Source organism: Dendropsophus ebraccatus, chromosome 10 (assembly GCF_027789765.1).
Source record: "Dendropsophus ebraccatus isolate aDenEbr1 chromosome 10, aDenEbr1.pat, whole genome shotgun sequence".
In the NCBI taxonomy this organism is placed as follows: Eukaryota; Metazoa; Chordata; class Amphibia; order Anura; family Hylidae; genus Dendropsophus; species Dendropsophus ebraccatus.
In genome coordinates this window covers 52,247,402-52,262,890 of record NC_091463.1, presented here as the reverse complement: position 1 = coordinate 52,262,890, position 15,489 = coordinate 52,247,402, and the positions used below count along the sequence as shown (strand labels likewise).

Below are 15,489 nucleotides of genomic sequence, written 5' to 3'. Positions count from 1 at the left end.
TCCATTCCCAGGCTTAGAACGCTTTTAACTTTTGGTCTATGGGGCTGTGTGAGGTGTCATTTTTTGCGCCATGATGTGTTCTTTCTATTGGTACCTTGATTGCGCATATGCGACTTTTTAATCGCTTTTTATTAAAGTTTTTCTGGATTTGATGCGACCAAAAATGCGCAATTTTGCACTTTGGGATATTTTGGCGCTTACGCCGTTTACCTTGCAAGATCAGGAATGGGACTAATTAATAGTTCGCGCAATTATGCACGTGGCGATAGCAATCATGTTTGTTTATTTATTTATTTATTTATTTACTTTTATTTATAACCTGGGAAAAGGGGGGTGATTCAGACTTTTATTAGGGGAGGTTTTTTTTTATTGACAACAACACTTTATTTTTTTTTTTTTACACATATACTGGGGGACTTCTAGTATATACACTTTGATCTCTCATTGAGATCTTTGCTGTATACTTATACAGCAAAGATCAATGAGATCGGCACTCGTTTGCTTTCGGCTGCTGCAGCCGAAAACAAACGAGTGCCGAGGCGGGGACGGCGCCATCTTGGACCGGTCCCCGGCCGGCTTCAGTAACGGAGATCGCTCCTCCAGGACAACGTCCCGGAGGAGCGATCTCCCCCATTAGACACCAGGGAACGGCTGAATCCGGTAATCGGAGGCAGCTGTCATCTTTGACAGCTGCCTCCGATTATCTATTTAGCGGGCACGGCTATCGGACCGTGCCCGCTAATAGCCACGATCCCGGGCTACATGAGGCACCCGGGATCGCGGCGGTTCAGAGCGGGGTCGCCGCGCGGCCCCGCTCTGAACGCCCGCACCCGTACGAGGACGTACAGTTATGTCCTCATGCGGGAAAGGGTTAAAAAGCTACTTTTAAACTTACAGCCCCGTGCCCTATGGGCGTGGCTTAGAATATCTGTGCCCTAACTTTGCACCACCCCTCCGTCCCTCCTCCCCACCCTCTTCATCATTAGGAATGCCACTGGATCATTTTATCCGTGCTGAACATTTGCACAGTTGTCTAAACGATCCAGCCCATGTGCCGGGCTGACACAGTTGACGAATAGTAGTCAATCTGCCTGGAGCATTCCTAATGATGAGGAGGGCGGGAGGAGGGACAGAGAGGTTGTGTCAGCCTAATGCATACACAATCTAGGCCACTCCCGAAGGGCACAGGGCTGCCAGTTTAAAAGTTGTTTTTTAGAACAATAACTGCATCACCTGCCGAATGGACCGCAGGACAGATCTTGGATTAAAAGCATCTGTCTGAAGGTACAAGCGGTTTGGGGGGGGGGTCAGATTGTGGTTACAGAGTCACTTTAAGGGGTTAAATAAGCACTGTCATGAAAACAAACTTTTGACAATTGTCAGAGAGTCATGTCAGAGAGACATATCAAAAGTTTTGATCGATTTGGGTCTGAGTTTTCAGACCAAGACTGATCAGGTGAATGAACCGTTAGATATCTGCACTCATGCATTCCTCTTCCGACTCAGTGTTACATGGGTGACAGTCACATAATGTCTATGGGGTATATCTCATTACACAGACACAGATCGAGGAGAGGATTGTGCGGCAGCGTGGCTACCTCCCTGCTCACTCCTCTTAACGGTAAGGGTCTGAACACTTAATCCCTGACCGATAAAAACTATTGACATGTCTTCCTGACTTCCCTACATGTCATAGCCTTTTATCTATAACATATTTATAGTTCTCTTCATTAACTAAAGATGACTACTTACTAGGGATGAGCGAACTTTACTAGGGATCCCCGAACTTTCCTGAAGTTCGGATTTGTATGAACCGAAAACTAACCTTGCAATAATTGCTGAATAATTGCAGCTACAACAGTGGGAGTGTGATTGGGTATAGATTCGTTTAGTTGCAGTTGCTATTACAATGAAAAAAGTGGGAAAAAAATCAAAGTGCAAAAATAGTGAAAAAAAAATGGGCCAGCAATAATTCCGACTCCTCTAATGGTTAATAATTAATAAAACACAATCACAATAGAGAGAGAAGATCAAGACATCGGAGGGTGAGTATAAAGCTCTTCACACCCCCTCCCATGCACTGCACCCATCCAAGGAAGGAAGGGTGGCCACTTAACCCCTTCCTTGCTGGTATTGGTGAAGTCTGACATCAGTCTTGCCCCCAAGGGGTTAAGGGGGATGCAATACATCCTCCCTTAACCCCTTGGGGGCCAGACTGTAAGCAGCGATCTGTAAAGATGCTGCATACTGTAAGGTGCACAACACCACTCACAATGGTTGGTGTTGTGCTCCTGTTTGTGTGTTTTTTTGTGTGTTTCTCCCCTTTTGTTTTTCATATACAGTGGTACCTTGGTTTAAGAGTTACTTGGTTTAAGAGCGTTTTGGTTTAAGAGCTCACAGTTTTTAAAAATTGTGACTTGGTTTAAGAGCATTGCTTTGGTTTAAGAGCTTCCTGTACTGGGTGGGAGGCGGAGTGGGGGAGGGGCATGGTCTGCATAGCGGGGTCTACAGCACTGTATTCTGACCCAGGACGTATCCCTCACCTTCCAAATAATAGCAGATCCACTTCAGGCTGGGGCTTGCATCAGGAGACAGGACTGTGGAGGTAATATCTTCATAGCTGTAACCCCCAGACAGAGAGTGCTGCTATACTGTGCCCACATCTGCCCTATTCATTCCTTGATGCTCCCTGCAGTCTGTCAGCCCTTGTGTTTCCCATCCTCTCTATTACTGTACAGTAACTTATAATATCACATATTATTCTGTTTCTGAATGTTTGTTTCATTAGTTTTACATGTTATTCAGAATAATAAATCATTATTTTTGGGGTGTGGAACCAATTGTCTGCATTTCTATCATTTCTTATGGGAAAATTTGCTTTGGTTTAAGAGTGGATTTGGATTACAAGCGTGGCCCTGGAACGAATTATGCTCGTAATCCAAGGCACCACTGTATATCGGTATCCTGTGGATTACGTCAGATTCAATGGACTACGTCGATGACGAGCAGTTGTTTGGCTTTTTTTTTTTTAATAAGATGGTCAATGAGGGGTGTGGGGGTGTTTTTATTGGAATAAAAAAAAAATTTCACTTGTGTCTTATCTTTATTTCTTTATAGACTTAGTAGTAGAAGCTGTCTAATAGACAGAATCCATTACTAAGTCGGGTCTTAGTGTTAGCCGGTATAAAATGGCTAACACTAAGCCCCCCATTATTACCCCAGTACCCAATGCCACCAGGGGTACTGGGAAGAGCCAGGTGCCAGTGGTCCCGGAGCGTCAAAATTGGCGCTCCTGGACTTGGTAGCAGCATGCTGGTAATATTTAGGCTGGGGAGGGCCTAAACCAATGGCTCTTCCCACCCTGGTGTTACCAGGCTGCTGTTCCTTGGTTTTTAACCCGGCTGGTTATGAAAATAGGGGGAACCCTACAGGTTTTTTTTTTTTTTAAATAAATAAATAATTAAAAAAAAACGCATAGGGTCCCCCCTATTTTTATAACCAGCCAGGTTAAAAACCAAGCAACAGCAGCCTGGTAACACCAGGGTGGGAAGAGCCATTGGTTTAGGCCCTCCCCAGCCTAAATACTACCAGCCTGCTGCCGCCCAGTCCAGGACCACTGGCACCCTGCTCTTTCCAGTACACCTGGTGGCATTGGGTACTGGGGTAATAATGGGGGGTTAGTGTTAGCCATTTTATACCGGCTAACACTAAGCCCTGACTTAGTAATGGATTCCGTCTATTAGACAGCTTCCACTACTAAGTCTATAAAGTAAAGAAATAAAGACAAGACACAAGTGAATTTTTTTTTATTCAAATAAAAACACCCCCACATCCCTCAATGATCATTTTATATAAAAAAAAAAAATCCAAACAACCGACGTCATCGACGTAGTCCATCAAATCCGACGTAGTCCACAGGATACCAATATCTGAAAAACAAGAAGGGAGAAACACACAAAAACCACACAAACAGGAGCACAACACCCATCATTGTGAGCGGTGTTGTGCACCTTACAGTATGCAGCATCTTTACAGATCGCTGCTTACAGTCTGGCCCCCAAGGGGTTAAGGGAGGGTGTATTGCATCCCCTTAACCCCTTGGGGGCCAGACTGATGTCAAACTGCACTCATACCAGCAAGGAAGGGGTTAAGTGACCCCCCCTTCCTTGCTGGGATGGGTGCAATGCAGGGGAAGGGGTGGGGAAAGCTTTATATTTACCTTCCGATGTCTTGATCTTCTCTCTTCTCTCTTCCATCTTCTCTCTTTGCCGTCCGCGGCACAATGAAGTCACTGTGCTGCGGACAGGCTCTTTATATGTGCGCTCAGCCAATCAGCTGAGCGCACATATGAATCAAAATGTTTCTTCTAATAATGCTATTGTGATAGCATAATTAGAAGAAACATTTGATGTTTTAATTAAAGTAAAGTATTTATTATTACAGTCAGCTCTATATGTAATAGTTAATATTTAATTAATAAAACACATTTTGTATTCTAATAGTCACTTTCGTTGTTCAATAATTTAAATTAAACAAATCTATACTTTTGCAATTAAATATACTGTAAATAAATAAATATATATATATATATATATATATATAAATATACATTTATTTATATGTATATATTTTTTTAACAGTATATTTAATTGCACAATGATGGATTCGTTTTAATTAAATTATTGAACAACGAAAGTGACTTTATTACAACGAAAATGCTTTTCATTAATTAAATATATTAACCATTAGAGGCATTATTGCAGAGGATCGCTAACACGGTAATGCCGATTCCTGTAATACTGATTCCCTGCTTTCCCAGATGTATTCCAAAGGTGTTTGCATCACTTTCTAAAGATGTGTTGGATGTCTTTGATTTTATTTGTTATTGTTATTTTAACCAGATTCGTTACGAACTTTCTCAAAGTTCAGTTCTGTAACGAACCAAACTTTTTGCAAAGTTCGTAACGAATCTGGTTCATTACGGTTTGGTTTGCTCATCCCTACTACTTGCCACAAAAAAAGTGTAAAGCCTTGACCACTAGATTATTAACTTTTCAGCAATGTACTGTTCACTCAGTCTGTCCCTAGTAAGAGACCAAGACAGACCACAGGAATCAGGGGTGGGGCTTAGCTAATGCAATGTGCAGGAGAGAGAGCAAGTTAAGGGCTATGTACTTGCAATCTCAATGGGATGTACACCCTTCCTGCCAAGGCGCCTCTCTCATCCCAACTGCAGCAGTAGATCAATGCTTAGTGTAAGACCTTCCAGGCTGTGCTGCCTTTTCTTTCATTTCAGCTCACATAGCACCTTTGTCCCTCCACATGCCGTCTTTATGAGTCTACGAAAAACTATTACCCAGCACAATACCAGCCAGTTCGATCCAGTCCACCTTAACCAGTACTGTGTCATAGCATAGTAATAAGGACCAGGTGATGTGATTGATCAGACATCTAAGGGAAAGGAAGTGTTTGTAACAGCCCAGAGGGGCTGTCAGGAGTTCAATGACAGTAGTGTGAGCCCTAAAATCAACTTATCCCCAGTCTATAGGGTTAATCTAACAAAACCATGTGGGTTTAAAATCTTATTTTTTTCCATTTACTTCCATTACAAAAAAAAACAAAACGGATCATAACAGATATGTTTGTTTTTTTAACGTACACAAAAATAGTGTTGATTATGTTTTCCTGTCTGTTAAAAATAACCTATTTTTGATGACACCATTTGTTGGCCATCTGAGCTAGCGGGGTCTCTAGGTCGCTTGAAAATCCCAAGCAATGAGGTGTAGCTGTAAAATTTGGAATCACAAAAGCTATTTGTTTTCTTTAGTTACTGTATTTAGCTTGTTTCTGCATCTGTGAAGGGGGAGGGGGTTGGATAGGGGGAATAATGTTGATGTGGTACAGTTTACTGTATTGTCCCTTATATAATGTTTATTTCATCAATTTGGACCTATGATGTGAATATGTCCAAGTACTGTTTTATACCACTTTCTATGGAAAAATTAATAACAAGTTTTAAAAAATAAAAAAATAACCAATTAAAAATGGATACGTTGAACGGATAGGAAAAACGTAATATGAACCCAGCCTTACTTCACAACTTACTGAATTGAGTTGCCAGATACATGACTCTTATAATAATAATAATAATAATAATAACAATAATATTTATTTGTATAGCGTCAACAGATTCCGCAGCGCTTAGTCATATTGTCATTCTAGTATAATATTCATGATCTAGAAGCTAATAGACTTCCATTTAAAACAGCCTATAGCATGAGGCTGACCAATTAAATTCCCTATGGCTGCCCCATTGTATTGTCTGATTGTTCCTGTCACTAATAATATATTAGATATTAGGAATCTGCATACTATGCAGTTTTATTAAACTATTCCCAAAGCCAAGGGAACCATTTAAACAAATAACACTACAGTGTCAGGCACATTAACAGGATTTTTTTTATTTCAAAATTATTACACTCTACACTCTACAATTATTATTAGAGATGAGCGAACCGGGTTTGGATTCGAGTCCATCCGAACCCGAACGATCGGCATTTGATTAGTGGCGGCTGCTGAACTTGGATAAAGCTCTAAGGTTGTCTTGAAAACATGGATACAGCCAATGACTATATCCATGTTTTCCACATAGCCTTAGGGCTTTGTCCAACTTCAGGTTCGCTCATCTCTAATTAATATTCTACAACTTTGTCATTTGTCCATAGACCCAACAATGTGATTTTCTATAAATACTGAGCAGTGAGTTATTTAGCAAAAAAACGGAACTAGTGCAGTCATTTCGGTACAGAATTCAAGTTGTCTGGGGTCATGCGTCCTGCAAATTTCTAAAGAAAAGAAAACATTGTACCAAAGGTCTTTTTAATATAAATGTAGTTGTAAAAATTATGTTGTTACAATCCTGAACACAATCTAACCAGATCTTCTCTCCAGGATGGGATTATGCCTGTGGGGAAGTATTATAGGATACAGTCAGATAAGATTTGTAAGGTAACAAAATGCAGATTTTTGTTAGATTAAACAATTATTTCTGTGGGGAATCTGTTGAAAGCCTTTAAGCACATCATATAATTTGTCCTGCCATCTCCGCTATTTGTGTTCCTTTGTAATTTCTTGAATTTGTATTACATAGGAATATGGTGTAAAACCACATGCAGTTTTTTTTTTTTTTTTACCCTTGTTGAATTTTAGATTGCCCAGTATTCTTTTTTGTTTTGTTTTTATTTTTTTTATTTTTTTCTTGTGGTTGTATATGCAAGTCCCTAATGTAATGTTAAAGGATCTCTGTCCTTACTGCCTATGGCACTGGTAGCACCACTGGATAGATGCCAATAAAGGCATTCAGAACATACCTTAGTTGGCAAAGAGGCAGGGCCAAGGGTAAAAAAATAAATAAAATAAACTACATTTTTTTTTAATAAAAGCACATAAATGAAAAGCAACTTGCCAATATACAGAGATGTTTCTAAGGGAATATCATGTCTTTGTATTTTCCCACATAAGTTCAAGTAATGAACTTGTTAAAGTATATAAATTGATATATCAAAAACATTATTATTGTTGGATGGAATGGATAGAAAATATATTGAAATACTATAATCCCCCCAAGAAATGGCTGTAGCAGGGGGTTACCCTTAAAGAAAGTGAGGGAGTGTGCAGTGTCCTTTATACTGCTTATTCTCCACATTAACCTTTTAGGAAATTCACTAGACCACTGATTTTTTTTATCCCCCCAGAGGTGTACATCAAATAGCTTCCAATGGATTCTAGGACAATCTGTAGCTTGTCAGCCCCAAAGTCCCTAGGCCCACCCTGGAACCTTAAAAGGTCAAAGTGCAGCTTTGAGGTTCTTGTAAAACTACTTCCAGCAGACTCTTGTTTCTATCTTCTTATAGTTTATCCTCTCTGCATCCCCCACAACGGACTGGGAATGTAGAATCCTTACTTTATATAGATAACCTGGATAAAGCAAGATTAATTCATTCTCAGCCTTTCTCACTCATACTACTTTCTAACTTCCTCTCTCTATGAAGGGAAAGGCTGTGTTAGAGTTGGCTCCTACAACTATCTAGAATGCTCCCACTGTTAAACTGTAGGACAGTATAAGTGAAGGGGCTCCCTCACTCTTCCAATGCATAGTTGCATAAAACTACAGTCACCTATGAACACTTTAAAACAGCGCATAACAGTGAAATATCATCAATAGTAGAGATGAGCAAATTTTGAATAAAAATGAAGCGAATCTCTTTGTTAGCTTGGCAGTCGGTTCATCACCCAACTGCCTTTAAAGTCCATGCCGCTCCATTTCAGGTGCCTGGAAAAGCTGAATCCAGTCGTAGGAAACTTTTCCAGCTGATAAGCTAACTGCCAAGGTAATGAAGCAGTTTGCTTTGTGTTTACTGTAAATTTGCTCATCTCTAATCAGTATAAATCAGAATGTGAAAAAAAGTCTAAGAAATAAATTACAGCAGCGGGACTCTGCACATACAACTCCCATTACTCAATGATATAGCCATAATGGATGCTTCTTGCTCGTTTTAGTAGTCAGTTTAGTTTTAAAACCAACTGATCAAAACTTTTAATTAATCTCTATGACCTGGCAAAATTTATATTTATTATATAATTTTTTTGTACATATCATACATATCATATCTTTATTATCTATATAATTGATTTAACTTGATAATGATTCATTTTCTTGTTTTTTAGTCGTGCCTGTGTAGTTCGAGGTCAAGTAGTGGCTGTGGATGGGACACCATTGGTGGGTGTCAATGTCAGCTTTGTGCATCACAATGACTATGGATATACAATCAGCCGTCAAGATGGAAGGTACAAGTACAATTTACAATTTCCCTTGTGTTGCCTTTATATGCATTGCAAAGCTAGTACTGACTTTCATTAGGTTGTTTATGAGTATAGACTAGATAAATAGCATTTAACGCATTAGAGAAGATAAACCTTGATTTATAATTTTAGATTGAATACTGGGCAGTATAACATGCAGTATTATATTCTCAACTAATCGGTACTTTATTTTCTGATGGATTAAGACAATGGTTTTCTTTAAAGTGGACCTATCAACAGACATTTTGTAAATATAGAATATTCAATGGGGCGGGTGGGTGTAACCCTGAGCTAATGCCACACTGAGCAACACCCCCTTGGCACTTGAGCCTCATTTCCATATTAACAAAAGTCTGCTGACAGGCCAGCTTTATAAATCATTGACAGATACCAGCTATATATTATATAATGAGGAACAGGCAACTGTTGTTGTGGAACTGAAACTGTCCAGCATTGACTACATAACATATATATATATATATATATATATATATATATATATATATATATATATATATCACCTAGCAAATGTTGGCTGTACTTTTTCTTCGTGTTATTTTTTGATCTGTGAAAAACGCTTTCCCGCAAAAAATTTTTAGGGGGCAAAACAGACTTTGTTTTTACAAGGACATTTTGAGTTTTATCATTAGTCTGAAGCAATATTATTTCAAAGCCCAAACAATCTCCTTTTTATTACTATCCCCATGAAATCCTTATCATTTACCTCCAGTTATATTTGTCTATCAATCAGAAGAAGACGTAGACGTCAGTATTGACCTATCTTCTCTTTTATGTGTCAGATTGCAGCATTTGTAGGTATTTATCATGCTGGTCACAGCATGAATGGTGACTTTTACCTCAAAATTAAAATGATAACCTGCATAGTTGGAAACCAGAGAAGCATATTTCTCTAATATATTACGATGGCGACGTCTATAGTTAAAGGAAAGAAAACCTTGATATATATTTTTTAGATAATCCTCTAATCACATAGCACAACCGTTTCTGTCCATACACATGCCAACATATCGGTCTTTAAATATATATGCAATCTATTTTAGCCTGAGTGCATCTACACAATAGTAAAGCTGGTCATACATGAGATTAGCACAGGCCAGAATGCAGCTGATCAATCGTATGTCAGGTCACATGTACAACTAATCCAACTATCAACACGCCATACTTACAGATAAGATTGAGTCTGAGTCCCCAAATCACTGAAGGAAAAGCTAAATATATTTATACACATACATGCTGAACTCAAGTCACACATGACACACACACACACACACACACACACACACACATTGTACATATCACACCACTCACACTTAACACACATTTAAGCTGTACATAGAACACATGGTGCACACACTACACTACTCACACACTATAGGGGACATGTATCAAGTGGCGTACATATGTTTTTCGGCTTAAAGAGTCGATTTGCGAATATTTTATTTGCAAAATGGCTGCTTTGCGAATAAAATATTTGCAAACCGGCTCTTTACGCCGGGTATGCCAGGGGGCTGGGAGGGGGTGTGGTTGGGGCTTAACAGGGGGCGTGGACACATAGTCCGCACGATTTACAATTTTTTTCTCTAAAAGATACGTCGAAAACCTACTCCAGTCCTTAGCTGGCGTAGTTTTTGGCCGTCCGCACCGGAGCTCATAGGATTTATCTAGAGGCAGTCCTCCTCTACATAAATCTCTGTAGTGCCGGAGATACGGAGACATTTTTAAGTCCGGCGTAAAAAACTTAGGACTTAATAAATGTCCCTCTATGTGTATATAGGACAGCTATGCCGTGTCTGTGTCTCTATTTTACCTTTACTAACTGCCCTTCACCTCAAGCAGCAATTGACCCTAGAAGTCCGCACAAAGCAGGAAGCTCCCTCCTGCTCTTCTGCATCTCTTAATAGCCGGATGTTGCTCCATACTATACACAATGATTATGTCTCCTGTATATTATAATTAATTTGCCCACCCATCCATGTACCTTTTTCAATTTCTCAGGGCTTTGTGTAGCTGCTGCACTGGTAGCATGTCCAACCTTGCAGTAGAGACTCAGTGCGCCCCCCCCCCCCCATATGTGCTGCAGTGCTGCGTGCATGGACCCTAAGCTGGCTACACCATAATAAATTTGTCAGCTCCACTCATTGTCTATCGTTTTCTTTTGCTATTTCAGTTTTGACCTTGTCACTCTTGGGGGAATATCTATCACTTTACTGTTTGAAAGATCACCTTTCATTGCTGTGAAGAGGACGCTGTGGCTTCCTTGGAATAAATTCATTGTGGTTGACAAGGTGGTGATGCAGAGGTCAGAGACAGATACCACTCTCTGTGATATGAGTAGTTTTATCAACCCAAATCCTGTCGTTCTTTCTTCACCATTAACCACATTTGCTGGATCGTGTTCGCAAAGAGGACCTGTCATCCCTGAACTTCAGGTATGTCAATCTTACATATAGTTTATATATGCTTATCTAGTCCTAGGATTCACTAAGGATTTAGTGCATTGACTTAATTTACTGTGTCAGATACAAACTCCTTTCATGGAACTATAGTAAATGTGTCCTTAAACCCCCTAATTTGCCTTTTATGTCTCCTATGAATAGTCGTCCTAGTCATTCTTGTTACTAAGCAACAGTCTTGGAGCAATGTTAAATAAGACTATGACCACAGACCATGACACTCATGACAAAATCGTGTCCAGGGATGGATTACTCTCAGTAATGAGGTAGTCTGAGATAGTCCCAATGGCCAGTGCCTATCATCCCCCAGAAGACAACAGTGTAAGAATCACTCTATTATTTCCAGTAACCCAGATTTTATACTCTCAAAGGTCTTCACTACATTTTCTTGAAACAAAAAACTGCCATATATTTTTAACATCATATAATCCCTGTATTATCTGTATTATTTTACTTTTTAATGCACACCATCATCACAATTGTTGTTGATCCAACTGGATCCCTTGTGATCCCTGGAAATGTTTTTCATGGACACATTGGAAAGCCATAATGAACCATGACACTCATATGAGATAGACAGATAGATAGCATTTACTGTGACTTGTAACATGACAATAATTGTAATAACGTAAACTAGCAAATCCAGCTGCGTCTTTTGCAAACAGCAGACATTTTTTTTTAGATGTTCACACACAGTTTTTCTTTTTTTTACCATCCTTTTACCAATTTTACTTTTAACCCAGCACGTCCTGTGGCGGGTGGGGAGGTTAAGAGAGGGGCCGCTCCACGATCCCGCTCTGAACTGCCACAATCCCGGCTTTCTGCAGCCCAGGACCGTGGCTATTGGGTGTGGCCGATTGCCCCACCTGCTAATAAGGACAGTTAAATGCAGTTGTCAAACATGACAGCTGCATTTAAAAGTCCTTTGCAGCCGATCCGTGGTGTCTAGTGGCCGGATCTGTGGCCGTTACACTGGCTGGGCCAGGACTCAGAGTTGGAAATCCAAGCTCAACAATCCATGTATCTGGTCTGCTGCAGACCAGAATAGGAGAGCACTGATCTGATGGATCAGGCCTCTATTATATACATAATATGTATACATATAAAAATCCCCTCCCTTAATAAAAGTCAGAATCACCCCTTTCCCATTTTATAACTAAAAATAAATAAATAAATAAACATATTTGGTAGCGCCACATGCAGAATTGTACGAACTATTAAATTATCACATTTCTAACCGCGAACGGTAAACAGCATAAGCGCCAAAAAAGTTCCAAATCGCAAAATTATGCATTTTTGGTCGCATCAAATCTAGAAAAATTGTGAAAAAAAGTCAAAAAGTCGCATGTACGCAAGTATGGTATCGATAGATAGAAGGAACAGATCATGTTTCAAAAAATGACACCTCACATAGCCCTATAGACCAAAAGATAAAACGTTATAAAGATGGGAATGGAGCAATTTTAATCCCTTAAGGACAGAGCCAATTTCGATTTTTGCGTTTTCGGTTTTTCCTCCTTGTGCTTAAAAGGCCATAGCACTTGCATTTTTCCACCTAGAGACCCACATGAGCCCTTATTTTTTGTGTCACTAATTGTACTTTGCAATGACACGCTGAATTTTTGCATAAAGTACACTGCGAAACCAGAAAAAAATTCAAAGTGTGGTGAAATTGAAAAAAAAAACGCATTTTGTTTATTTGGGGGAAATGTGTTTTTACGCCATTCACCCTGGGGTAAAACTGACTTGTTATATATGTTCCTCAAGTTGTTACGATTAAAACGATATGTAACATGTATAACTTATATTGTATCTGATGGCCTGTAAAAAATTTAAACCATTGTCAACAAATATACGACACTTAAAACCGCTCCATTCCCAGGCTTATAGCGCTTTTATCCTTTGGTCTATGGGGCTGTGTGAGGTGTCATTTTTTGCGCCATGATATGTTCTTTCTATGGGTACCTTGATTGCGCATATACGACTTTTTGATCGCTTTTTATTACAATTTTTCTGGATTTGATGCGACCAAAAATGCGCAATTTTGCACTTTGGGATTTTTTTGCGCTTACGCTGTTTACCGTGCGAGATCAGGAATGTGATTAATTAATAGTTCGGACGATTACGCACGCGGCGATAGCAAACATGTTTATTTATTTATTTACTTTTATTTATAACCTGGGAAAAGGGGGGTGATTCAGACTTTTATTAGGGGAGGGGGCTTTTTACTAATAATGACACTTTTTTTTTTTACTTTTACACTTATACTAGAAGCCCCCCTAGGGGACTTCTAGTATAAGTACACTGAAGCCCCCCTAGGGGACTTCTAGTATAAGTACACTGATCTCTCATTGAGATCTCTGCAGCATAGATATGCTGCAGAGATCCATGAGATAGGCACTCGTTTACTTCCGGCTGCTGCAGCCGGAAGTAAACGAGTGCCGAGCCGGGGACGGCGCCATCTTGGAGCGGTCCCCGGCCGGCTTCAGTTAGGGAGATCGCTCCTCCGGGAAAACATCCCGGAGGAGCGATCTCCCCACTAGACACCAGGGATGACGCTGCGTCCGGTAATCGGATGCAGCTGTCATGTTTGACAGCTGCATCTGATTACTGTATTAGCGGGCACGGAGATCGGACCGTGCCCGCTAATACCTACGGTCCCGGGCTACAAGTGGCACCCGGGACCGCCGCGGTTCAGAGCGGGGTCGCCGCGCGGCCCCGCTCTGAACTCCCTTACCAGCATCAGGGCGTAAATTTACGCCCGATGTCGTTAAGGGGTTAAGGAACATTTAGTTTTTTTTTCAAAGGTTTAAATTTTTTAAAAGCTGTCATATAAAATAAAAGTTATGTAAGTTGCATATTGTTATAATCGACTCAAGGAACATAGATCACTTGTCAGTTTTACCGTAGGGCGCATGTCGTAAACACAACTCCCCCCCACACACACACATAAAAAAGATTGTGTTTTATTTTCAATTTCACATTGCATATACGTTTTTCTGGGTTCTTTGCAAAAACTAAGTCTGCCATTGCAAAGTAAAATTAGTGGCACAAAAGAAAAAGGGCTTATGTGGGTCTGTAGGTTAAAAAATACCAGCCCTGTGGTCATTTAAACACGAGGAGGAAAAAACTAAAATGAAAAATGAAAATTGGCCATGGAGGGAAGGGGTTAAATTTAATGGACTTTTCAATTAAAGACACATGTAAAGGGCAATCAGTCCATCTGAAATAGAATGATGTAACAGCCTTCATTGCACTGATGGGTGGCCAAACAGCGAAACAACGTGTCATTTTGATGGGCGTAATTTTTTCTTTTCAAAAATGGAGAGGAAACACAACATTGTGTGAACATAGCCAAAAGTTACAATAGAAACAGATTTGAAAAAATATATATATTCAGTATCTGGCTCTGTTTAATAAAAACAAAGTGGTTATGCAGGATTAGAAAACAGCTTTCTTCCAGAAACAGCACTTCCCTTGTCAATGTTTTTCTAATCCTCGATAAACCTTTAAGAACCTACAGGAAAAATAAATATCCTTGAACCACATATCCTAATTAATATGAATATACTCACATCTGGCCATCTTTCTATTCTTACAGGGTAAGGATATTTGACATTTCTGATTTATTATGGTTAAACAGGTTAGGTGCTGGGAGAGCGGGAGTTATGTATGTATGTATGTATGTATGTATGTATGTGTATGGATAGATTTAAAGATTATATTTGAACTTAGTATATTTGTGCCGTGGGATTTTATATGTGAACATTTAAAAATTGTGGTATTATACAGTATATACATAAAAATAATAATAAGAAAGAAAGGTAATGTATATCTACAGCTCAGCAGATAAAACCAGCAAAGATTTTATATTCTGTATCCACACAGAAAAAACGATGAGTTGCCCTCACTAAGTCTTCTAAAACCAAGTTCCAGTTTTATTCATAGTTAATACATGGACCAAAATTGATGACTACTAGAGATGAGCGAACCTCGAGCATGCTCGAGTCTATCCGAACCCGAGCATTCGGCATAGCGGGGGCTGCTGAAGTTGGATAAAGCTCTTAAGCTGTCTGGAAAAAATTAATACATGAATATGCTTTCCACAAAGCCTTAGGGCTTTATCCAACTTCAGCAGCCCCCACTGTGCCGA

At 39.7% G+C, this 15,489-nt stretch overlaps 1 protein-coding gene across 5 annotated transcripts in view; it reads left to right on the top strand.

Annotated features, from left to right (window-relative positions):
• The window catches only part of TENM1 (teneurin transmembrane protein 1), a 316,457-nt gene that overhangs the window by 168,661 nt on the left and 132,307 nt on the right, over window positions 1-15,489 (top strand). For all 5 annotated transcript variants that reach the window (XM_069986814.1, XM_069986815.1, XM_069986817.1 and 2 more), the window contains 2 exons: window positions 8,728-8,847; window positions 11,051-11,312. In XM_069986814.1, coding sequence (XP_069842915.1) covers window positions 8,728-8,847; window positions 11,051-11,312 — 382 coding nt within the window. The remainder of the gene's footprint in view (window positions 1-8,727; window positions 8,848-11,050; window positions 11,313-15,489) is intronic.